The sequence below is a fragment of the Stigmatopora argus genome, chromosome 24 (genome assembly GCF_051989625.1).
Source record: "Stigmatopora argus isolate UIUO_Sarg chromosome 24, RoL_Sarg_1.0, whole genome shotgun sequence".
Classification (NCBI taxonomy): Eukaryota; Metazoa; Chordata; class Actinopteri; order Syngnathiformes; family Syngnathidae; genus Stigmatopora; species Stigmatopora argus.
The window spans coordinates 1599070-1624607 of record NC_135410.1 but is presented as its reverse complement, the minus strand read 5'-3'; the positions used below and the strand labels follow the sequence as shown (position 1 = coordinate 1624607).

The following is a 25538-nucleotide window of genomic DNA, read 5'->3' as shown; positions in this document are numbered from 1 at the left end:
CGTCCACCACTGGGGTGCACCTGAAAACTCGCTGGCGGCCAGAAACGGCTGTTGGATCCAAATAGAGTAATTGAATTTCTTTACCTTTTATAAATGTGTAAACTCAAGCTTTGAGCATTTGCAAGGATTATCGATTAGTTTGCTGTGCTATGCATGTAAGTGAAATTTTCCTCTCTCATCTAACCCATTTCTCAAAAGAGAATTATTTTTATAGCGCAACAACTGCCTTTCGGTTCTAAAACAAGCTTTTTGGGGGCTTTAGCTTGTGCTTAAAAAAACAAGAACAAAGCCTGTTTTGACTGATTCGTTTATAACAGACAATGGTGTTTTTTAAGGTGGTTTTGTTACCTGACATGTTTTCATCCCACGCGTACTCAGGTGAGTACAGTAATCCCTCGAATATCGCGGATAATGTTGAGCAGACATGGCCACAAGAAGACAAAATGAACTTAATACAACTAAGAACAGAGCCGTGCTGCCTGTATATTGGAAGAGCAACCAGAAAGCCTGGATCATAAAAGCTTTCACACACTGTTTCTTCCCGAACACAAAGCTGTACCTCGCTGAAAGAGGGCTCCACTGTAAGGACTTGGACGAAAACTCCCATTATCCTGTTTTTTTTTTATTTCTATCAAGCACAGAGGAACCCTTTTCACTGTGAGTACAGTATATAAAGTAGTATATTTACATTCTTTATATATATATATATATATATATATATATATATATATACATATATATATACATATATATATATATACATATATATATATATATATATATATATATATATATATACATATATATATATATATATATACATATATATATATATATATATATACATATATATATATATATATATATATATATATATATATATATATATATATATATATATATATACATATATATATATAGAGAGAGAGAAAAAAATTAGAAGCAGCTTTTCTAAACTTGTAGCATGTCGAAAGTGTTCTTTCTTCACAACATAATATTAAAATGATTAAATTAGTCAACACTATAAAAAGTCGCAAATTTGAGCTTTTGAAAGAAGACCTGCTAAATTAAAGTTGCCTGACTGTAGACATAAAACGAATTCAGTACCTGATAGTGTCATCAGTTCTCTTTGGACACTAGATGGTGCCACTGCATTTGATCGCATGGAGCAGGTTTGTACCATGGCGTTTTGACATTGTCAGGAAACCCTATTTAAACAATTTCATGCTTAAGAAAATGTGTCACATGAAAAAAAATTGGAATGTTCACATTTGTTAATGTTCACACTTTCATGACTTTGGTTAAGCAGACTGCTTATGTGATGTTTCCTTTCCTGATCTTATTTAATTGGTCTGATGCTGACTTGTTCTTTATTCCTAGGCCTTGTCGCATGTCATCATTGTAAATGAGAAGCTAGTCTGACTTTTAGGTCATGAAATTATTGTTACTACTTCTACTTAATTGTCATAAAAATACACTGTATCGTCTCATGCTCTTATTTATTTTTGACATACTCTTTTTCCCGGCGGCCCGGCGGATGAGTGGTTAGTGCGTTGGCCTCACAGTGGGTGGAGACCAGGGTTCCAATCGAGGTCAGTGCACCTGAAGCTTGCTTGATCTTCCTGGGCCAGCATCGGTTTTCTCCATGTATACTCTGGTTTCTTCCCACATTCCAAAGACATGCATGGTAGGCTGATTGGACACTCTAAATTGCCCCTAGGTATGGTTGTTTGTCTCCTTGTGCCCTGCAAAGTCAGCTGGCATAGGCTCCAGCACCTCCTGCGGCACTAGTGAGGATTAAGCGGTTCAGAAAATGAGATGAGATGCTTATTCTCCTAAAATAATCAACATGTTGGGTTCAGCAGGGCCTAAACTGTAAGTGGTTGTGGTTTTGCTGTGAATCGGCGGGCTTATTTTGTCATGAAGGGTCTTCGGTTGGGACGCGAAGTGGGACCCAGAAATGCAGGGAGTTAATGCAGGGAGTTGACGACACACGTAGTGCTGGTGCACAAAACTAAAGGCTTTAATAAGAACTAATAGAAAATGCTTAACAAACTTAGGACTTAGCAAAAATCAACAAAGAAAAAACCTAACAGGGATAGCACGTACACACACTGAAGGAGACAACATGACCAAATCAAAGAAATATTGCCACCAGATACCACAAGAGATATACGCTTAAATAACACAGGACAGGGGCTAATCACAAAATACAAACAGCCACCCACAAGAGGAAAGGGAAGCCAGGAAGGGCACAAGATGCGAAAAACACACACAATCACCCAGTCCGCACACACAAGGAAAACACACACACACACCTCCCCCAAAATCCCACCAAAACGTGACATATTTAAGCACTTTGAACAAAAGTTGCTGCAAATATTATTTGATACCTTTGGTGGAACGGCCTCATTAAGATTCAAATAAATGTTTTTCCTAACTGAAAACATATTTGTGTTCATTCTTTTTTAAATGAATGAGGGACAATTTAGAGTGTTGAGCCAGCCTGCCATAAATGTTTTTGGGATGTGGGAGGAAACCAGACCACCCGGAGAAAACTCACAAAGCCTGCGAACTTCTCATAGGAAGGCCTAAGATAGAAGCCCCGATCTCACAATTGTGAGGTGGACATGCTAACCACTCGACCAGTTTAAACTAGATAGTCAGTTTTGAATATGCCGTGGTAAGCAATTGCACTTTTAGCTTGGATTTAAAGAAGCAAACTGTTTGATCACACTTCAGACTGTCAAATGACTTATTCTAGAGCAGGGGTGTCAAACTCATTTGGCATCGTGGGCCACATACGGCCTAGGGAGATGTCAAGTGGGGCCGGACCATTAAAATTATACCATGCTCTGCTATAAATAACCAAAATATCATGTCTTTCCTTTGTTTTGGTGTAAAGAAGCACAAGAACATTAGGAAAATATTGAAATTGAATGAACTATCCTTTTACAAAACATTTCATGAAACACCTCATATTTCCTTAGACAAATGTGCAATTGACTTTTATCATTCACAAATAGGCATTGCAACTGATCCCACTGATTGTACAAAGGCACAAAACTTTAATTGGTACTGAAAAATATAGTAATGCACTTTAAGATTAAAAGAGACTTTTAATGAAAGGAATGTTTAAACCACTTACACATACGCATATAAAATCTAAATGTAATCTTTGCGTGCACCTTACAAACTAAGGAGAGTGATTTGAAATGTGTAATGAAGAAAGTTTCTGTCTCAGTGATGCGGCTTGTCTTCTACTCTGATGGAAATAGTGCGCCCCTTAGCGGATAATCCATGAATTGCAGCGAATTAAAAATATTAATTCCATGTCTTTTATGCATTTTTTCCACTTTCAAATTATCCTGCGGGCCTGATCGAACCTCCTTGGGGGCCGGTTCCGGCCCGCGGGCCGCATGTTTGACACCCCTGTTCTAGAGGTAAGTAGCATCGTAGCTGGATGCTTCCTCACCCATGATTTAGACTTGAAAACGTGGTCAAGAATATCGGCTGCTATTCGAACTGCGGATCAGAGTGGGAAAGAAAGGGAATTTGTGAATTTGGGAGTTTGTCTTGCCTGATCTTCGACCTCTTTTTCCCCCCTATGACCACAATTACAACCACATTTTGGACCACAATTCCGACCACAATTCCGACCACGATTACAACCACGGCCTCAACCACGCACCTTGTACCCTCTACAAACCTTTCGGCTATCAACCTCCACGCTACTCAAGACGACTCCTCTACGCTTCTTTCTCCCTTTCGTACCTTCGCCTGGCCTTACACAATAGACACTCATAATAAATAGAAAACTCCATGTCCGGCTTCGGGGCCCTCGTCCGCCCACGACCGTAACACATTATTGTTCATTTAAGCGGCAATAAAACCTGGGCTTTTTATTCAGATATAGCCATAAATATTTAGGTGTAATCCTAACAATAGATTTGAAATTACATCAATTTGCAGTTACAATTTGTGTAGAGGAATACGTTCCAGATTCATTTGATCGTAGCTATATCTTTTCCAGCGGAGCGTTGTATTGTTAGAGTTTGTACAACAATAAGTGTATGCTTTAGTTGCCAAGGGTGGTTTTGTGCCACATAGAAACACTCAGCAGCCCATTGTCTCATCCATCATCGCTGTATCCATGTCACATCAAAGCAGTGTAAGGGGCCACTAAGCAGGGCTGGTTTTGATAAGTATCTGGGCCTGTACTACACGTGCTGTTCCACACGTAGGACTGTCACATCTCATTATTGTTCCGTGACTTGTTTAGTGATGTGGACTCCAAAACAACTGGGCATTGAACCTCCCCCTCTCCCTGTAGGCCAGCACCATCAGGTCTGTTTTATGCATCATTAAGTTAAAGCTGTAATCTTCAAGTTGTTAGTTATTTTGTGACATTTTATTCCTCAAAGTGTGTTGGATGAAAATTGTCCTTACAGGTTACAGGCTGTAGATCTAATACAAGTAAGGATACATTTCACCACATGCAGAACAGCTCTAATTCACCAGCGAATAACAGCCAGTTTTCGTCCGTCCGTCCATCCACCCGGCCGCCCGGCCACACTCATACCCAGGGGCAAGTCGAGTGTATAATTTAGAGACTATAACATAACATTATATAATATATAATATAATCTCATTTCATTTTCTGAATGGGGGTGCTGGAGCCTATCCCAGCTGACTTCGGCCCAGAGGTGGGGGACACCCTGAATTGGTGGCCAGCCAATCACAGGGCACAAGGAGACAAACAACCATTCATGTTCACACTCATACCTAGGGGCAATTTAGAGTGTCCAATCAGCCTACTATGCATGTCTTTGGAATGTGGGAGTAAAACGGAGTACCTGGAGAAAACCCACGCAGGCGAAGATGCAAACTCCACACTTGACATTTGGACATTGTAATGGATGTTGTTCACCCTATTCATATTTTTATTTGGCGTAACCCAGAGAAAAAAAGACTCCTGCTGCAATTTGGCAAACCAACCCATAAGTCGGATCGCCATCCCTCGATGAGGCTCAACGTCGTCGAGAGAGGCCAGCTGCCGCACCGAAATTCTGAGCCACCAATTGTATCTCCTCCACTCTAAAACAGATACCGGTGAAAACAGTGAAAGCAAAGCACATAGTCCTGTTTCTTTTTTGACAGGAGTTATATAATTTATTTGCACCACTTCACCACCATAAGCCAAAGCGTAGAATCAGTGGCGCAGTTTGTCTTGGACAATGGGCACACCATGTCTCATCTACCGCACCCAGATTCAGACCATGCCCTGTAAGGTTCAAACAGGTAAAGTTAGCACAGCGGAAAAATTGGCTTGTCATTCACTGCTTTTGTAACAGGATAGACACCGTTTCAACATTTTTCCTTTTCTTTACAAGCAGGACACGTTTTTTTTCTTTTGTAAAAACACTTTCCCCAAAGAATGGTGATTGAGGGAGTTGTTATATTCGATCGTATTTTCCCTCGTCTGGTCGTTTGTTTTAATCCTTTGTAAGAGGTTTAGTCTCAATTGAAATGCTTTCACATTTCTTGCATATGGAGACAATAAAACCAATATAAAAGAGTTCCCTATCGTTTAAGGCATTGCTCGCTGAGTAATAATCTTTCCAATCAATATTGGAGTGGTTGCCGTTTCATTTTATTACATCAGAAAGTTGTTTTCACCTGTCTCCTCAAAGGTTGCAACTGAGAGAACCTTCTTACAGTGCAAAGGTGGATCCACATCCCCCCCTCGGCTATTTTCATGTCTGGTGGTTGGTCAACAACACTTGGTATGGACGTTCCCACTTTGGGTCGTGCTAGTGCGTCTTTTTTATACTGTAGGTTGAGCACCCAGGCTCCTGGCACCACCGTTGGTCCGTTTCCTGTTGAGAAGCACAGTCTCCTTCTGCTAACCCAAATTCAATGCGTTTCCTTAAAGAATTTTTTTATCTAGAGAGCCAGATTAGCCTCATCATCAAGTTCCAATCGTGCAGTGAATAATGGTGATTTCTATGGTCTACCAAATAGGATTTTCATATGTTGTTGTCCAGTTGAACTTGTTATGTAGGCGCAGTGATTTCATAACGAGATATGGAACCTTTTGTCAAATCAGCCCATTATTTTGTTAACACAATTTGGGTGCCATTATTACTATAAATCAATGGTTCTTTGGAATTTCAAATTGTGCACTGATATGCCGAGCACAGGTTAAGCATGCTCTGCAACCAACTTAACCCTAAAAATTGTGTATTGGCACCGTACCAAGGCCACCATCCCCCATGTCGAGACATGGGACTTCCCATGACTCAAGCCAGCTTTGTTAAAAGCAGCTCACCCAAGTAAGCTGATGTACCAACCACGTCAAGTTTCACATTTGGAGTACTGCTGCTGCATTCTAATCAAAAATTTCATTTGACGAAACTTTTGTTTTCTTTTTTCCATAATCTGTCGCCGCCATCCCTGAAAAAGGGCTTATTGGCGATTTCAGAAAAATCGATTTCAAATTTCCAAATCCTTTTCCACCTTGCTACCTGATCGATTGATTATATCTTGGTGGCCAGCCAATCAAAAACACAAGAAGACAGACAACCATTCACGCTCACACTCATAATCAGGGGAATTTAGAGTGTTCAACCAGTCTAGCATCCATAATTTTGGTTTGTGGGAGAAAACTGGAGTACCTGGAGAAAACCCACAAATTCTTGAGGACACCAGGAATACTCCACACTCTGGAAGGTCGGGATCCCCCGGCTTTCATTAGTAGATCTTAGAACCGTAAGGTTGATGCGCTAACCACTAGTCTTTCTATTTGGGTCGTTTACCCATACATCAGTGGCCCGCAAATTTTCATCACTGGTGGAGACCACCAGTGGGGCTTCTTGGTAGTTCACCCCTTTTGCTGTTCTATCAGCAATAATCATTCTCAAAGGAAATAGTTAATTAACGTATTAGATATGCGAGGCCACACATCTACAAATAGAAATTTGTTTTGGAAGTTCAATTGCCACCGTTCGTCGCCCTAGTCAGTCAGCATGAGCGACTGCCATGCGAGTGGCTGTGATTAAGTCTTTGTTTGCCAATAATGCAATAACGGAAAAACTGTGACACATTGAAACACCCCCACACCCCCACACAAGTATATTAATTGTTAGCAAAAAAAATTAACCTCCATGTTTTGCATTAAGTTATACACCTACGTTTTTGCTATCAGTTTAGCTGTAACACACAAGTATACCCTCCCGCTCCCGGTATACTTTCGGAGTTGAAGTACCTACCGGACCACAGTACAGGACACCGACGCCCTAAGTTTTATAGACTCATGCTCTGTCTCTCACCTGTTAGGGACTAGTATTCACACGGTTTTATTGTCGCCGTCCCCAGGACGCGAGTCCACTTCTCAAAATGGACCTTCACATGCAATGCTCTTTTTACTGCATTTGGAGCCACCATCACAACATGCAAACATTCATGTGGGCTCACCAGAGATGTCTTCAGATGTCTCTTTTAGTAGGATGGGTCTTCAACCGTCCTGAACCCAGGTGCTCAGCTGAAAATCCAGCCTGCAAAGGGTTTTAGATGCCGTGGCCACGGTCTTTCCAAGATGTTGACCAAGCGCCCGGATTCCTTCGGTATGTTCACTCTCAGGCTCGAAGGACCAATTTGATAGGTTCACCAATAGGCATTCCCAAATGCACGCACATATAAAAGAGACAGGAGACTCATCTGTGGTTTTCTTGCCAGAGAGAATCGAACCGACCCGTCTTAGTCCAAAATTCATTCTGGCGTTAGACGCATCTTTTTCCTGTTTATTAGCTTTAAGGATGAATGACCCTAGTTACAATAGACATCTCAGCTCTCAAGGGAGGGGTGTGAAAATAGTCATGGTGGTCATGTTGAGCCGAAGGTTCTCAGCATTCCAGCAGTCCAAGATGATTCGATCTTCATTTGTTTGGTCTAACTAAGGAGCAAGCATTTACATGGTTGCAAGCAGATGTTCTAAAATGACTTTTCTAATGTTTCTAAGCTAAGTAAAGCAAAGCATTCTTCATTGCGAGCAAATATATAATAATGTAAGATTAATAAGCTAAGTAAAGCAAAGCGTTCTTCATTGCGAGCAAATATATAATAATGTAAGACTAATAATCCTAACAAATTCCCACACGGGTAAATTGAGTTAATTTACTATGCATTCACCTTAGGTCATAAAAGCTTTCTCGTGAACACATCCAATTAAGGTGTTGGATGTTTCCATCATTTGACTATTTCACTCCTCTGGTCTTGTGAATTTACTAAGAACAAATCAGGACAAAAAAATGAATGGGCACAAGGATTCTCATCATTTTCCAGCTTTAATTTGATGGTGTTATAAACCAAGTTAAGTCACTGCCACGGGTATTGTTGTTCATTCGGCTGACTATTGTGCAGGTAGCGTAGGAATGATTCCCACCGAGAGTGAAAATTGTTGTCTGTCTCTGTGTGTGCCCTACAACTGAAGTCTAATTAGTTTAAAATGGAGTCTGTCTTTTGCCCAAAGGGAGCTGGGATATGTTCCAGCACCCTGCAACCCTGCAACCCTGACAACGTTAAGGGGTGCTAAAAATGAAGCGAAAAATGGGAAAAACTTGAAAACGAAATATCACCTGAAATACATGAAATAAAGAATCATTTATTGGAGCATTTAATTGACAGAAATATCAAAATATGATTTAATTCTTTTTGGCCAAACCCCTGGGGCCAATTACCATGTGTGGGCTCACGACAGTGATGATTTTAGTCCACTTCTCTCTACGGATCATCTCCAAATTCTGGAGGTTTTGCGTTCGGCATTTGAAAACTCCCCAACCTTCACCTCTCACTATCTACTTTAGGATTGATATTAAGATAATTGCTAGGGTTCAAATGGAGCCATTTTATTTGTTTCTTTAGTTGGGGTCAGTGTCATGCTGGAAAACCACCTTCACAAGCAGTTTTCAATGTATTGGTGGAGACTTAGAATAGAAACACCTCAGTATCTTCTCATTTGGCACCTGTACTGCAATTCAGCATTCTGATACTGTGTTATTGTCCCAAAATCAACCAATTTCAGATGTTAATGTATCCTTTTAAAAACGTTATGTGTAAAGGAGAACCACAGTGGACTTTATTTTGCATTAGAATACCCTAAGGATGACCAATATGTCTTTTTTTCCCTCGGTTACCTTATAAAAGCCTATCATGGGTGGCTGGCCCTATCTCATCTAAGTGAGCAAGTGTATACATATATAACTCTTTTTGTTTAGGTCTAAGGCCACCCGATGGTGTTGTGGTTCTTCCACTTGACCCTGGTGCGGGCAGTCTAGGTTTGATTCCCACTCAGTGCCAGTATGAGTGGTTCTCTGTCTTTCTGTGTGCCCTTCGACTGACTGGCGACCAGTCTAGGGTTTAGTCTGTCTTTCACCCGAAAGCAGTTGTGTTAAGCTCCAACAACCCCCGCAACCCTTTCGAGAATGGACCGTATGGAAGATGAAAGAATGAAAAAATGTTTAGGTCTACTGCTGAAACAAAAGAAGGTCAATTTTTGTTACCCTGATGCCCCACGACAGAACTTGAGCAATGGACTTTAATTATTCCTCCTTGTGTGGTAAAAAAAAAACAAAAGAAAAACAATAAAACATTTTCATGACATCTTCATTTGCAACTTCAGAGGGTCATCAATTATGCGTCACTAATTAGACACTAAACCTCTAATCTGATACTAATTTGTGGACCCAACAAAATTCAATACAGCTCACCGTCATGGGGGATGTGAATGCTTCTCCTTGACATAGTTAAATATAGTAGATTTTTCAAACAGTGCAGGATGATGGACGGAATCCCTTGATGTTGTTTCAAAGTAGCTTTGGATTTTTACCAAGACGAGATGTTTATACCATGTTTAGAGAAACTGTATGTTTTCTAGGTAACAAGTGATTTATCTGATACCTTAATTTCAAACACTTGTATTTGTTACTTTGATGGAATAAAGCGCTTCTCCATGTCTAATTAACTATTACCCCATAAAATCTAGGAATCCGTCCAATCTAATCAAATCAATCCACTCATTAAACCACCTTTTGTGTGCCTATCAAATTTGTTAAGAAATCAAGACATATTTTCATGTGTTTATTTTAAAATGTTTTGTTGGAATTCAATTGCTTATTTTCACAGCCAATATTTGAGTAAAACGATATGCAACATATTTTATGCCCCGTGACAAAACAAAAACAACAAAAAACATACAGATTTCCATCACAAAGCAGTTATATAAGGTCTTCCTATACACTCCCTTCACCCCCTCCTTCCGACTCTAGTGTGATTCCTGTGTTTTTGTCTGTGTGCACTCAGGGTGGAGTCATCTTTGCCTCCTCTGTTACTGTAAACTGAACATCAGTGATATAACTCCTCCTGGCGACGTCACTGTTGTTTTACTAAATTTAAAAGAAAAAAAAAGTTGATCCTTAAAGTTCCACAATGTGCAAAGGACTTGCAACACTTCCTGCAACATGCCTAAAAAGGTAAGCTTTAACAGATTGATCAGATTGATTTCATCTTGCAGCTAAAATTTCCAAATTTAAATAACTGTTATATTGACTAAATGTAAATGTACACTTTATTTTGTATTTGCTAGAATGTTTTGGCCCTTTGGGTAGCTGTGAAAAACACAGTCATGGTACATATGTTTTGATAATGAAATAGCTATTCATTCAAACAGATTAAGTGTCTCTTTAAAATCTTCCTCTTATTCATCTCAACAGTGCCAAAGACATCAAACACAAAATAAGCTTTATGCTTCAGAGACAGGAGTCACAAGAAGTAAAGCAGAAGAAGACGGAAGAGAAGAATGAGGATTCTGATGAAAGGTCAGAAGAACGTTTCTTCTTAGAGTTTTTAATTAAAGTAAAAGAAATTGAGGCCTGAGAAGTCATAAATGTTGATTCCTTTTCAATATGCCATCATTTCCAGTTAATTCAGAAAAAGACACTTTTACCATCGAGGATGCCAAAGAATATGTGCACCTCAAACAATTTGAACATTTTTTTCATTCATTTTCTGAACCGCTTTATCCTCATTAGGGGGTGCTGGAGCCTATCCTCGCTGACTTCCGGCCAAAGGCGGGGGACATCCTGAATTGGTGCCCAGCCAATTGCAGGGCACAAGAAGACAGAGAACCATGCACGCTCACACTCATACTTAGGAGCAATTTAGAGTGTCAAATCAGCCTACCATGAATGTTTTTTTGGAATCTGGGAGGAAACAAGAGTACACATTACGAGAACATGCAAACTCCACATTGGTGGACCGACCTGGATTTGAACCCAGGATCCCAGAGTTGTGAGGCACACGCGCTAGCCACTCATCTGCCGGGTCACCCACAAAATTTGAACATCTGATGTATTTTCCTAGAGTGACTCAATCATTTGTCGTGGTAACAACAAATTTCAAATCAAATGTTATCAGTCAGCAAGGAAGGTCCGGTGGGGTGAGTGGTTAGCGCGTCAGTCTCACATCTGGGGTCCTGGGTTCAAATCCAGGTCATGTCCATCTGATCGTGCATGGTAAGCTGATTGGACACTCTAAATTCCCCCTAGGTATGGGTGTGATTGTACATGGTTGTCCATCTCCTTGTGCCTTGTGATCGGTTGGCCACCGATTCAGGGTGTCCCCTGCCTCTGGCCCGGAGTCAGCTGGGATAGGCTCCAGTACCCCCCGTGACCTTAATGAGGATAAAGCGGTTCAGAAAATGAGATGAGATGTTATCAGCAATTTTTATTTTTTTTTCTCAATGCAAACAGCTAACGCACCAGACTAAGTCAAACAGCTAAAAATTCTCAAAATTTAATATAAAATATATATATGCCACACCTGTGTTTAATAATAATAATAATAATAATAATAATAATAATAATTATAATAATAATAATAATAATAATAATAATAATAATCGGACATAGGCCCTGTCGTCATTATCACAACACAAAAAGCCTACTTGTCATCACACGCAGAACTGCGTGTGACGAAATTGATGATGCTTCTCCATAAGCTACGTTTACTCGGCAAAAGACCTAAATAAGTGTAAGTTACGGACTTGTAATTTGGCATTCTGCTGTTGTGGATACAGGTCGCTTACTATGAAGACCCGAATAATAGTAGGCACCGGAATAATAGTAGGGAGTGGAAAATTCCAAATGAATTAATAATAGTAGGCACCGGAATAATAGTAGGCAGTGGAAAATTCCAAAAATAATGAACATTAGTAGGCACGAGATAATTAGTGTCTAAACAGAACTGCTAATATTGTCATGCTTTAAGCATGATATGCGCACACGCATTCCCCTTTCACACGAAACAGGAAATGATTAATGATCATTTCCTGTTTCGTTATTTAAGCAGCTATGAGTCATAGCGCTTGGGTCCGAATACATTCACGGTCGCGTCACGACAACGCGGCGCGACCATAACACTTTTACGTGCACCCTATGTGAGTAAATATGTGCCGCGTTGCATTTGTACGGTTTTCTATTGCTTAATACGGGGAATTCCAGTCATTAATACGGGGAGGAATTGGCCAGGTTGACAGGTATGACATTGTAATTATGTATATTGCAACTCTACCAGTGGCAATTGCACGTTCTTACTAGTACTAGTACGTTAGTAAAAACAGCACGTGTGCTTTACACGTAGGAAGTTAATGACATAGAACAATGTTGCTGCTGCACGGACTTAATTGAGGCAAAAATTAATAATCGTAGGCACCCGAATAAGAATCGTAGGCATGCGAAAATTTGAGTTGAAAAAATAATCGTAGGCATACGATTATTCGGGTCTTCATAGTACCTCTCGCTTACCTCTCACTGTCTTCCACTTACCTTACTTCAGTCAGCTAGTAGGAGGCAGATCACCACCCAAACATCTGTTCATATTACCGCAGAAGGGAATGTGTGTTATGTTAGCGCGAGTTTAGATTTCTGATGGATGTGGGGAAAAAACTGTCCTTAAGCCTATTTGTCCGTGCTTTGTGGGACCTATAGCGTCTGCCAGAGGGCAGCAGCTGGAACAGATTGTGACCAGGGTGGTAAGGGTCCCCTATGATGTTCTTGGCTCTGCTGAGGTAACGAGGGCTGGCAATGTCTTCCAGTGAGGGCAGAGAGCAGCCGACAATCCTCTGGGCAGTGTTAATCACTTTCTGCATGGCCTTTTTGTCTGCCGCCGTGCTTCCAGCGTACCACACTGTGATGCCGTACGCCAGGATGCTCTCTACAGTGGTTCTATAGAAGGTTATCAGAAGATTGGTGCCCAAGTTGTTCTTCCTAAGTACCCTGAGGAAATGGAGTCGTTTCTGAGCCTTCTTCACCACTGCCGTGATGTTTGTAGACCATGAGAGCTTGTCCGTGACGTGGACCCCCAGGAATTTAAAGGACTGGACCCTGTCTACACATACTCCATTTATGAGGAGTGGGGCCAGATCTGTGCCGTGTTTGCGAGAGTCCAGGATTATTTCTTTAGTTTTCGTGGTGTTCAGTGTGAGATTGTTCACCGGGCACCACGAAGACAAATTGTTGACCTCATCTCTGTAAGCCGACTCATCCCCTCCTGAGATGAGTCCGACCACAGTGGTGTCGTCAGCGAATTTGATGATGGCGTTAGACTGGTGGGTGGGTGTACAGTCGTATGTGTACAGGGAGTACAGAAGAGGACTCAGTACACAGCCTTGAGGGGAGCCAGTGCTTAGTGTAATGGAGGAAGAGAGGTGGGGACCAAGTCTAACAGTCTGTGGTCGGTTGGTCAAGAAGTTCTTTATCCAGCAGCAGATTGAAGAGGATAGTCCAAGGTGGGAGAGTTTGTCAGTCAGAATGTCCGGTTTTATGGTGTTGAAGGCTGAGCTATAGTCAATGAAGAGCATCCTCACGTAGTTCCCAGGGTGTTCCAGGTGGCTCAGTGCTGTATGAAGAGCAATGGCAATAGCATCATCAGTGGACCTGTTTGCTCTATAAGCAAACTGGTGAGGGTCAATTGAGGGAGAGATTGTATTCCTGATATGGCGGGCTACCAACTTTTCAAAGCACTTCATGATCACAGGCGTGAGGGCAACAGGCCTATAATCATTCATGCTGCCAATGGTTGGCTTTTTGGGGTCTTTTTTTTATTTATTTTTTAAGTCTTAATATGAGATATGAATGGTGACCGGACGTTTCGTCGAAAGCTGTTTGGTCGACGGACGTTTGGGCGACGGACAGTTCGTCGAACGGACGTTTCGTCGAACGGACGTTTCGTCGAACGGACGTTTGGTCGACAGATTCGCCGCCGGTCATTTCGTCGAACGGACGTTTTGTCGTCGCTTGGGTTAGCTCGCTCTCAAAATTACAATCATGAGAGAGAGTGAGTTTCTAATTGCATTGACAATGTAAGAGCATTAATATCTAAATATCCAGGTAATCTCTCGCTCTCAAAATTATAATCATGAGAGAGAGAGTGAGTTTGTAATTGCATTGAAAATGTAAGAGCATTCGCTCGCCCCACCCCCGGATTCGCTCGTATTGGCGTGTGTGTACATGAGAGAGAGTGAGTTTGTAATTGCAATGACAATGTAAGAGCATTAATATCTAAATATCTAATATCAAAATTATCAATAAGTTGCGTATTATTGGCGTGTGTGTACATGTTATTTGTCGCCGGATTCGCTCGCTCGCTCTCAAAATTATAATCATGAGAGAGAGAGAGAGAATTTGTAAATGTCAGAGCATTAATATCTAAATATCTAATATCAAAATTATCAATAAATTGCGTATTATTGGCGTGTGTGTACATGTTTCTCGACGCCGGATTAGCTCGCTTGCCCCGCCCCCGGATTCGTGTGTGTACATGTTTTTCCAACCTCGGCCCGTGGGCCATATACAGCCCGTTAGGCTTTTTAATCCGGCCCGCCGGCGTTGTCCAAATTATAGTAAAAATCAATGACCTCATTCATTTCCCTTTGCCCTGCAATACCGCTCATCACTCTCAATTTAAAGATCGCTTTCTTTCGTTGAATAATAATATTTTCTTAATGTTGAAAGTAAATTTGAAAATAAATTTTCACCTTCAATTGTGTCTTTTTTCTTATATTTCAATCCACAGGTTTGATAAATTACATTGCGTGTCCAAATGCTGTCAAATTTTAGTATCCATTCTGGCCCGCAAGTCAACAAGTTTGCCCACCCCGGTATAGACAAACTTGCCTCTTTTATACTATTATTGTCCCAAATTAAACACATGATCAATAAGCTGTCATTGAATGCGGTAGACGTCCGATTCATGTTGACTGAGGTGCAGATGCTGTTTCTGTTATTAGAGCTCCATCAAGTGGATATATAACGCAGCAGTCAACATGAATCGGTCGTCTACCACAGTCAATGGCAGCTTATTGATAAAGTGTTTAATTTGGGACAATAATAGAAACATCTCAGCATACAAATATATTTGGCTATGTGATATTAGCACTGCGTCTTACAGTACAAAATGTTTTTTTTCAAGAGCAGGTAATTACTTAACTTAATTTGAAGAAACAATACTATTTTTCAGGATACCGACTTCTGCTGAGTTGGAGAAGTGGAAAGAATCTTTCAGCTACGTGATGAACTCTGAAAGTGAGTGTGAAAGAAAATGCACACATTTAACTGAAAATAGTATTATTCTAAATCAGTCTTAACCTGGGTTCGATCGAACCCTAGGTGTTAGTGAATCGGTCTCAGGGGTTGGGTGGAGCTTCTGGCGCGGAGGTCAAGACACATCGACTCATCTCATCTCATTTTCTGTACCGCTTTATCCTCACTAGGGTCGCGGGGGGTGCTGGAGCCTATCCCAGTTGACTTCGGGCAGGAGGCGGGGGACAGCCTGAATTGGTGTGCAATCAGCCTACCATGCATGTCTTTGGAATGTGGGAGGAAACCGGAGTACCCGGAGAAAACCCACACAGGCTCGGGGGCTTTTTTCATCAGTTCTCTACAGATATTTTTTGTGTGTGTACGTGAACGTGCGTGTGCAATAGCCTGACAGTAACCCCTAGCTAAGATCTGACCTTCTACCTCTGTTAATTTATTCCTAAAAAATGAATTGTCATGATTGTTTTTTTTTGTTAGTCTTTCTCACCTTTTATTTATTTTGGGGGGACTGATGTTTATTCTTAGCAATTCTAGGCCACAGCAATGATATCTGAATTCCTTATTCTCATGAGGGTTGCAGGAGTGCTGGAACCTCTCCGATAGAAAAGAACTTCTTGATGGAACTGAAACGCATGGATAATTTGTCTGACAGAGTAATTGAAATCTTCTTGAGGCAAGAAAGGAGGATGGATTTTGTGTACAAATAAAAAAGATTTTTGTTGAGTAAAATGTGGCTATATTCCTAAATAATATTTCAATTTTATGAGGTTATTATGGATGTTTTTTTATGTGTCGCAGCTATAGCTGCAGTAAATGTTTAATAGCCATAAAATAGTTATTGAGTGTTGGATTGATTCAAACATAGCACTACTGAAGGCCTAGGTGTGAAATGCACGGCTCGCCACTGATTATAGTATGTATTTTATTTTTATTTCAGTGGGTCGAACAATGTTTACCAGCTTCCTGAGTTCGGAGTTCAGCCAGGAGAACATGGACTTCTGGATTGCGTGTGAGGATTTCAAGAATACTTCAACTTGCAAGTTGGAAAAGAAGGCAAAGTTGATCTACCAACAATATGTGTCAACAGACTCTCCAAACGAGGTAAGCATGAAGGAGTTCCATTGTATACAGCAGTATTAAGTCCAACATTTACAGTATGTATTTTTTTCATTAAATGTCATCAATGATTTGAAGATTTAGATTTAGACTGTTTTTTCACAACTGACCTAAAATTTATGATAAATCTTTTCAGTGCGGTGTATGACTGGGTAGCAGAGCTGCCTCACAGTTCTGATATCACTCACTGGCTCTGGGTTTCATCTGTTAGGTTTGCATGTTCTCCCTGTGCCTGCATGGGTTTTCTTCAGTTACTCTTGTCTCCCATTTCCCCAAAACCATGCATTGTAGGTCTGTTGAACATTGTCAAGTTGTCTTTAACTCCCTCAGTTCTTTGCCCCAACTCGAAAAAGGCCTTGGTCCCTCATAGACATGAACAACTCGAAATCTTACTCCCTTTATTACAGTTTATTGTAGTTTATTGGTGGTTAGAGGGTGTTTGAACAAAGAAACACATGACATTAAATTAATAATCAGGTCAAAGCATTACTTTAAGTTTACTAATCACATTTTAAATGAACTAATAACATACAGTAAAGTATTCAAACGTAATAAAGTACAAAGTAAATAGGCACCTTAACTGATTGAATAAACCAAACATAAACATTCACTTCAGTTCTATGAACCTAAGATTGATGAATCATTCTAAAGTAAAGACAAACACAAAGAACACAGCTAGTAGCTGACATGAAACAAACTAATCATTAACCAAGTCCATTTCCTACCAGTTGCGTATGACCGAGGAACTGAAGGGTGTCTTTGGATTGAAGACTTCAGGCCCTTTCAACAGGAGATCTTTCATGCTGAGTCCCTTGAACATCTGGGTGCTGTTCCAGACCAGACGCACAGGTGTAGCACAGAGTGTGGGTTTGGCGCTACCATGTGGCTAACATACCATACTGGTCCCTTCCAGTTGGCCATCATTTCTTTGGTGAGCTTCCTTTCTGCTCCTCTTTCCACCATCTCATGGACTTGAGCTGCATATGCCACCTTACACTTTGGTTCTTTCTTGAGTTGCTTTTCTGTTCTCAGAAAATTGGTTTCGGCTCCAATTGTTTTGTTAGGTAGAGAAATAGGATCTTCAATTCATGGGTATTTTGTGTCCCAGTGTGGTTCACTGATGTGATCATCAGCGTTGACATAGGTGAGGCCTGTCCTGATGATTTCCAGCTTTTTCCTCGCTCAGTGTCATCTCCTTGCCTCCTGGCTGGCAGTTGCCTTATCTGCATCCTCCACACTTTGGTTTGCTCCAATACTGTCCCATTTCCACCAGGTGAGAAATTCTTTGTCTGTAACAGTGCTTTTGGTTTCAGCTTTGAATCCCTCTGTTAGACTGAGTTCTTGATATTTCACAGCTGTGGCTCTCATGGACCATGCAAAGTGCGTTTTGGCTGTGTGAGCTGCCAAATGCACTTTCTCAAAGAGGTCTAGGTGTGTTCCACCAGTGCAGGTCTTCTGAGCTGGCATCTGGAAAGAACCTTTTCAGTTATTTAGGTTTGACCGTTCTCTGTACTTTGGCTATTTCCTTTCTTCTTTGTGCCGCTCATCTCCACAGACGACGCATCCCCCTTTACTCGTGGACCTGATTGAGGCATATTTGTTGGAGTCAGCTGACTTTGTCCGGCTTCTTACATACTCCAACTTTCTTGAGCCACTCCAAGACCTCTTCTTGAGTTTTCAGGTAGTTTAGGAGGCTAACGAAGTGGCTGTCTGGTGTGACTGGATTGACTATGAAGACTAGCCAGTCCCTCTACATCAAGGGTCCCCAAACTTTTTCCTGTGAGGGCCACATAACTTTTCCCTTCTCTGATGGGGGGCCGGTGTCAGTTTGTAACAGAAAAAGTGTGACGATTGTAGGGGAGCTTAAAAAAATATTGTTTTCCAGAAAGCCACACATAACAAATAACCCTTTCCAGGTTCTTTACAGAAAAAAGTCAGGAAACAAATAATAACACTATTAATGAAATAAATAATAACTAAATAACCCTCTCTGAGTTCTTCACAGAAAAAACAGGAAATAAATAACACTATTTATGAAATAAATAATAACTAAATATCTCTCTCTGGGTTCTTCATAGAAAAAAAAAGCCATGGAACATTAACTTTCTGTTGTGCCATGCACAATCTTCTCCCTTTGCTCTGAAGTTTATGCACGACACCACAACCGTCATTACAGAATCCCACGTCAACATTTTGCAGCACAGTGCTTGCTGGTGAATTCGGCAGTGGACTCGTAGCGGGGCGGTGAGACCCCTTTTTTCCAACTCCCGGTTCATGCATCCCATTATTAGACCGCGAGTTTCGGCCACCATGCTAGGAGCCCCGTCAGTCGTGATGCTAGCTAGCTTTGACCAGTCCAGGTCCAACTTCTCCATGGTTTGGCACACTTTGTCAAAAATATCCTCTCCCGTTGTAGTCCCTTTGAGACTTTGGAGGGCTGCCAGATCCTCGCAAATCTCAAAGTTTGCGCTAACTCCACAAATAAAAATGAGCAGTTGCGCTGTGTCTTGCACGTCCGTGCTTTCATCCAGTGCTAATGAAAAAAAGTCAAATTCTTTCGTCTTCTGCTGCAGCTGGGCATATACATTACTCCCAATTTCTTCAACGCGTCTGGTCATTGTACTCACCGACAGACTTACGGCATTAAATGCATCTTTCTTCTCGGGACACACCTCCTCCGCGACAGTATCCATACATTTCTTAACAAACTCTCCGTCAGTGAAAGGCTTACCGCTGCTTGCTATCAATTTAGCAACCCAAAAGCTGGCCCGAACGGATGCCTGGTTCTGCTAAGATAGTAGTCCACTTTTTCGCTTTGAGAGTTTGTCTGCTCGTATTTGGCCTTGCAATCTATCGTACTTGTCTTTGTGACGGGATTCATAGTGTCGGCAAAGATTGTATTCTTTGAATACCGCCACCGTCTCTTGACAAATGAGACAAACAGCCTTTTCTTTGCATTGAACAAAAAAATAATCGTTTGTCCACTCCAGGTTAAATACCCTGCATTCTGAATCAATTTTTCTCTTAACTAACTTTGTCGCCATTATTCCGTTCTCAAACAGGTTGCACAGTTTTTATATGCTTAAATAGTCCGCAATGGTCCCAGGGCTCCGCCCTCACCTGCGATCGTCCAGATGTCTCGGTAACACTGCTCGTGCATGCAACGGTGGACGTGCCCGCATGCATCAAAGGGAAACACTCTCCCTGAGCGTGTCACCAAAGAAGCAATGTGAAGCCCCGCTTCACTGGGATGATTTGTGGGCTCAGCAGGGGTGCAATGAACCAAACACAAGATTAAAACGTCCCCAGTCTTCAAGGCCAAATAGGAAAAATATCCGATAGCGTCTCTGGTATTGTTCAGAGGGCCGGTCCAAATGTGCCGGCGAGCCGTATCCAGCCCACGGGCCGTAGTTTGGTGACCCCTGCTCTACATTGTATCTGGCAGTTTGCTCTGTATTGATTTGATTACAAGCCGATTCTTGATGGCTCCAGTATTGCCGAGCTCTGTGAGGTCATTAAGGGCCTTTTCAACTGATTGGATTATTTCAATCATTTTCCTGGGCTGGTATGACTTCAGAGGGGGGAGTTTCTCCAAGTCTTCAAAGATCTCCAAGGCTATGGTTGTTTTGTTTCCAAATCTGTTTTCCAGCACCTTGAACATGTCCTCTGCAGTCGTATAGGTTGACAGTCTTAGGTCTCTGTGGATCTTCTAATCAACGGTGTCAAGAAGCTGGATCTTTTTGGCTTCTGCTGAGCTAGTTGGCTCACCTTGTCTCTGAAGACTCTTCCATTCCCTTTTCCACTGATGGAAGTCTCTTTTGGATCCATAAAATCTGGGTAAGATGGTGGGTTTAATTTTAAGAATAGGCTGCAGGGCTGGCTGTGCTGCAAACAGTACCTAAAGAGCTTTTCCTCTCATTTCCTCCCCTGCAGTTCTTTGCACCACTAGAAATTCTGACTTTTTGGCTTCAAGGCTGTTCTTTAGTTTTTTTTAAGCCTTTCACTCTGCCATCCAGAGGAGGTTTTTTCTGCTCCTGGGATCCATTCTTCCCATTCCATGAAGCTTGCCATCACATCATTGATGAATTTCTTTGCACCATCCACTTGATGTTCAGAGGCATCTTTGTTCACCACAGGCACAGGAATCGCATGACCTTTCACAAGCTGATTCTGCCTCTTCAATTGCGGACGTCAGTTCACCTTCCCCTTTCCTGTTAGTTGACTTACCAAACATTCTCATTCAACATATTCATAGCAGGCCATGTCCATAGTTTGTTTTCTTTGGGGTAATGATGTCACAGTTTTTCGATTTCATATGTAAATATCTAAAACACATCACATCTCCTCATCACTCCATGTTGAACCCTTCATGTTTGTCAACGGAAACACATTACGTGCAAAAAGGTGTGTGATTTCAGGTTTGGTCCAAACCACGGTGGGGTCGCTTTCACACATAAAGCGAACTGCATTAGGGTTCACTTGGAAACTCCGGTGAGTTCTCAGACGGGCTGTTGGGTCCGCATAAGAGTTTGCTTGTTTGTATTCACACCAGCTCAATTATGCGCAACACAACATGATTTTTAGGTTTGGTCTGGACCAAACTTAGCAGGTGTGGATATGGCTCAAATGATCGCTTTAGCTCTGATGCTGCTGGATGAACAACATTGTGATCACAACACCTTGTCTCTGTCTCATCGTTTCTATGCTGCTTTCTAGTTTTTTGTCTTGTACTGCCTTATTGATTTTATCCTCAACCTGCATAAGGGACTATAGATGGAAATTAACCTTTGACTATAATCTAACCAATTTACATATATATATATATATATATATTTGTAAATATATATATATATATATATATATATATATATATATATATATATATACACATATATGTATATATGTGCTAAGCAACACGCTTATTTAATTATATATTTATTCATGTATTTATTTCTTGACCTACTTATTACCTATCTATTTATGTCTAAAATGCCTTTCCTATTGCTGCATCCTCACCCTCTTGCCACTGGAACAACGAAATTTCCCGAATACGGGATGAATAAAGTTATCCAATCCAATCCAATATATATATATATATATATATATATATATATATATATATATATATATATATATATATATATATATATATATATATATATATATATATATATACATACATATGTATACATATATATATACATATATATATATATATATATATATATATATATCAGTGGCGGTCGGTGCATTTTCTGGTAGCGCCTTCAACGTATCAATCCAACCCTCAAAAACTATTTTATGGCTATAAAACCTCTACTGCAGCTACAGCTGCGACACATAAAAAATAATCAATAAATTAATGGACAAAAATGGGGTAAAATCCACTTCCTAGCAGCATTTCATGATTAAATACAAATACTGGAGCTTTTCAGACATTAAAACCAGGCCAGGGGGTGATTTTCCCGGGAAAAGACAGCGATGAACGTCAATGGCGTACAGGCAAACATTGCCCGAAAATGTGGTAAAATCCAGCCGAAAACAGCATTTATTGATTAAATACAAATACTGGAGCTTTTTAGACATCAGAACCGGGCCAGGAGTATCATTTCCCTGGTAAAAAGACAGCGATGAACGTCAGTTACGTCCATACGTGAAATGACAAAAAATGCAATAAAATTAGGTAAAATCCACTTCCTAGCATCATTTATTGATTGAATACAAATACTGGAGCTTTTGAGACATTACAACCAGGCCAGGGGGGTGATTTTTCCCGGGAAAATACAGCGATGGACGTCAATGGTAAAACGCCAAAAATTAAACTGGGGTAAAATCCACTTCCTAGCAGCATTTTGTGATTAAATACAAACACTGGAGCTTAAATACAAACACTGGAGCTTTTCAGATATCAGAACTTGGCCCACAATTGAAATATTATTTAGGAATATAGCCATATTTTACTCACCAAAAATCCTTTTTACACAATATCCATCCTCCTTTCTTTCTTCCTTCTTTCCTATCGCCATCGAAGCCAATGATGAAAGTCGAGCCTGTCCTGTCATATTTCCGGCATAGTCCGTTTTGAAAATGGCTTTAAATCAACACAACAATATTCTATTCTATTTTCCCGGCTGTAACAGGCTTGCTAGCTTCGGAGTCCGTCTGGAAAATAGCTTTGTGAGCAAACAGAATCCATTTGTTTTTGCTTCTGTCGGCCATTGTGGGTGGAGTTTGCGATCTCGGCTGCCTCGGGTACTGCTTTGGCCCGCCTACTAGCCAATCATAGTTTGTGAAAGCAATAACATGTCCCAGCCAGCAAAATGCCAACGCCTATGAAAAATCACTGTGGGGTTGCCAACTCGAAATCTGATTGGTTAAAAGCAACAGTCTAGTTTAATGCAGCAGAGCCCGCAAGAACTGATTGTGGAGGCTTTGAGGCAGATCTGATCTGGCAACAAATAATGGCTGAAATGTGATTGGTTAAATGCTTCAATATGAAAACACACATTTGGAAGCAGTGCAACCAGGGGGAAAAGCAATGAAAGGAAGCTAACAGACCATTTGGAATAATAAGTATTGATGGACAAAATATAATATTACTCAGATATTTCTTAGGCCAGCAGAGAAGGCCTTGAAGGCCCGCCACTGATATATATATATATATATATATATATATATATATATATATATATATATATATATATATATATATATATATATATATATATATATGTATATGTTCGTTAACATGATTCTGTATATGCACTATGTTCATTAAAATGTATTGTCCCTTTATTAAATAGATCAAACTCAAATTTAATGAGTGTTAACGTCTATGTGTGCCTTGTGATTGGCTGGTAACTTGTTAAGGGTTTGACCCCACCAATTGCCCAACAGCAATACGTTCTAGCGCCCCTTTCACCTGTTATTGAGCTGCGTGGGTTTTCCCCCGGGTACTCCGGTTTCCTCCCACATTCCAGAAACATGCATGGTAGGTTGATTGGACACTTCAAATTGCCCCTAGGTATGGGGGTGATTGTGAATGGTTGTCCGTCTCCTTGTGCCCTGCGATCGGCTGGCCACCGATTCAGGGCGTCCCCTGCCTTTGACCCGCAGTCAGCTGGAATAGGCTCCAGCTCCCCTCGTGACCCTAAAGTGGTTTTAGGATGTAGTTTGCCATTTGCACAAATTCAGCTGGGTTGGACTTCAGCACCCCGTGATTTTAAAAAAATGTACATTACATGAATTTTGAGGCTCCATTGAGTGTTTACGTTATTTTGTAACATAGCTTTCCCTTCATGTCTCTTTCAGGTTAACCTAGATGCTGTGACCAGAAAAGAAACCATGCAAAATATTTTGTGCGTCTCTCACTCCTGTTTTGAGGTGGCTCAAAGGAGGATTTACCTTTTGATGGAGAAAGACTCCTACAAACGTTTCCTACACTCCAAGCTAATGCACAATTTAATATCTCAGGCTCACTTTTCTGTTGTAGGTTAGAAACAAAAAAGTAGCTGCAACACCTCTGATACAAAGCAAGAACTGGCTTCCTTGACTGGAAGAAAAACCAAAAGAACATTTTAATGATTGACATAGTACATAATCAGGAATTTCATTCTGTGAGAACAAGTTTACGTTAAATACAGAACATATTGATATTAAAAGTGTCTTTTATTTTGAAAGTATGTGCATATTATTCATTACTACCTCTACATATTTATGTATATTGAACCTTATTTAAAAATGATGTAATGGAAAATCTGGTGGTTTCTGTTTAATCTGAAAACTATTTATACATTTAGGAAAATATTTATCATTCAAACCTTTGAATAACTTGATTATTACGGATGAAAGACATAATAAATGTTATCATTTCACATACGTTGTATGATTACTGATTTCATCTTATGTTTATTAATTAATTCATTCATTTTCTAATTGGCTAATCCTCACAAGGGTTCATGCTGAAGTCTACCCTTGCCAACTGTAGACAGCAGTGGCGGTCCGTGCATTTTCTAGCAGCGCCTTCAGCGAATCAATCCAACCCTCAAAAACTATTTTATGGCTATAAAACCTCTACTGCAGCTACAACTGCGACACATAAAAAATAATCAATAATAACCTCATACAATTGAAATATTATTTAGGAATATAGCCATATTTTACTCACCAAAAATCCTTTTTAACTGTACACAATATCCATCCTCCTTGCTTTCTTCCTTCTTTTCTATCGCCATTGAAGCAAATGCTGAAAGTCGAGCCTGTCCTGTTGTATTTCTGGCATATGTTTTTATTCGATTTACTGCTGAAAATGTTAGTTCCCGGTTGTGACAGATTTGCTTGCTTTGGAGTTTCTTAATGAAGTCCAGCTTTTTTTTCTTAAAAAGTCCATCTTGAAAATGGCTTTAAATCAACACAACAATATATTTGCTTGTGCAGCTCGCTCCAGATAGAGTTTGGTAGCTCTGGCTAATCCACTCTATCACTAGCCAATCATAGTTGGTGAAAGCGATGACGTATCCCTACGCCTGCGAGAAGGCATTGTGGTGTTGCCAACTCGAAATCTGATTGGTTAAAGCAACAGTCTTATCGACGCTTGTTTAATGTAGCAGAGCCTGGAGAACTGATTGTGAAGGCCTTGAGGCAGATTTCTGACCCTGGCAACAAATAATGGCTGAAATGTGATTGGTTAAATGCTTCAATATGAAAACACATCTGAAAGCAGTGCAACCAGGGGGAAAAGCAATGAAAGGAAGCTAACAGACAATTTGA

At 40.6% G+C, this 25538-nt stretch overlaps 1 protein-coding gene across 1 annotated transcript; it reads left to right on the top strand.

The window, feature by feature from the left end:
• On the top strand, nt 1-24475 carry rgs4 (regulator of G protein signaling 4). Its single transcript, XM_077594700.1, has 6 exons — nt 1-66; nt 10360-10529; nt 10770-10874; nt 15574-15638; nt 16591-16754; nt 24081-24475. The coding sequence occupies exons 2-6, from the start codon at nt 10486-10488 to the stop codon at nt 24264-24266; spliced, it is 564 nt and encodes a 187-aa protein (XP_077450826.1). The 5' UTR covers nt 1-66; nt 10360-10485; the 3' UTR covers nt 24267-24475.
• The last annotated feature ends 1063 nt before the right edge of the window (nt 24476-25538 follow it).

Bases quoted from the DNA above. Each gene is read 5' to 3' on its own strand.
- rgs4 (XM_077594700.1), top strand. From the start codon at position 10,486: ATGTGCAAAGGACTTGCAACACTTCCTGCAACATGCCTAAAAAG. The intron at 10,530-10,769 runs GTAAGCTTTAAC...TCATCTCAACAG, and splicing joins CCTGCAACATGCCTAAAAAG to TGCCAAAGACATCAAACACA. The intron at 10,875-15,573 runs GTCAGAAGAACG...ACTATTTTTCAG, and splicing joins AATGAGGATTCTGATGAAAG to GATACCGACTTCTGCTGAGT.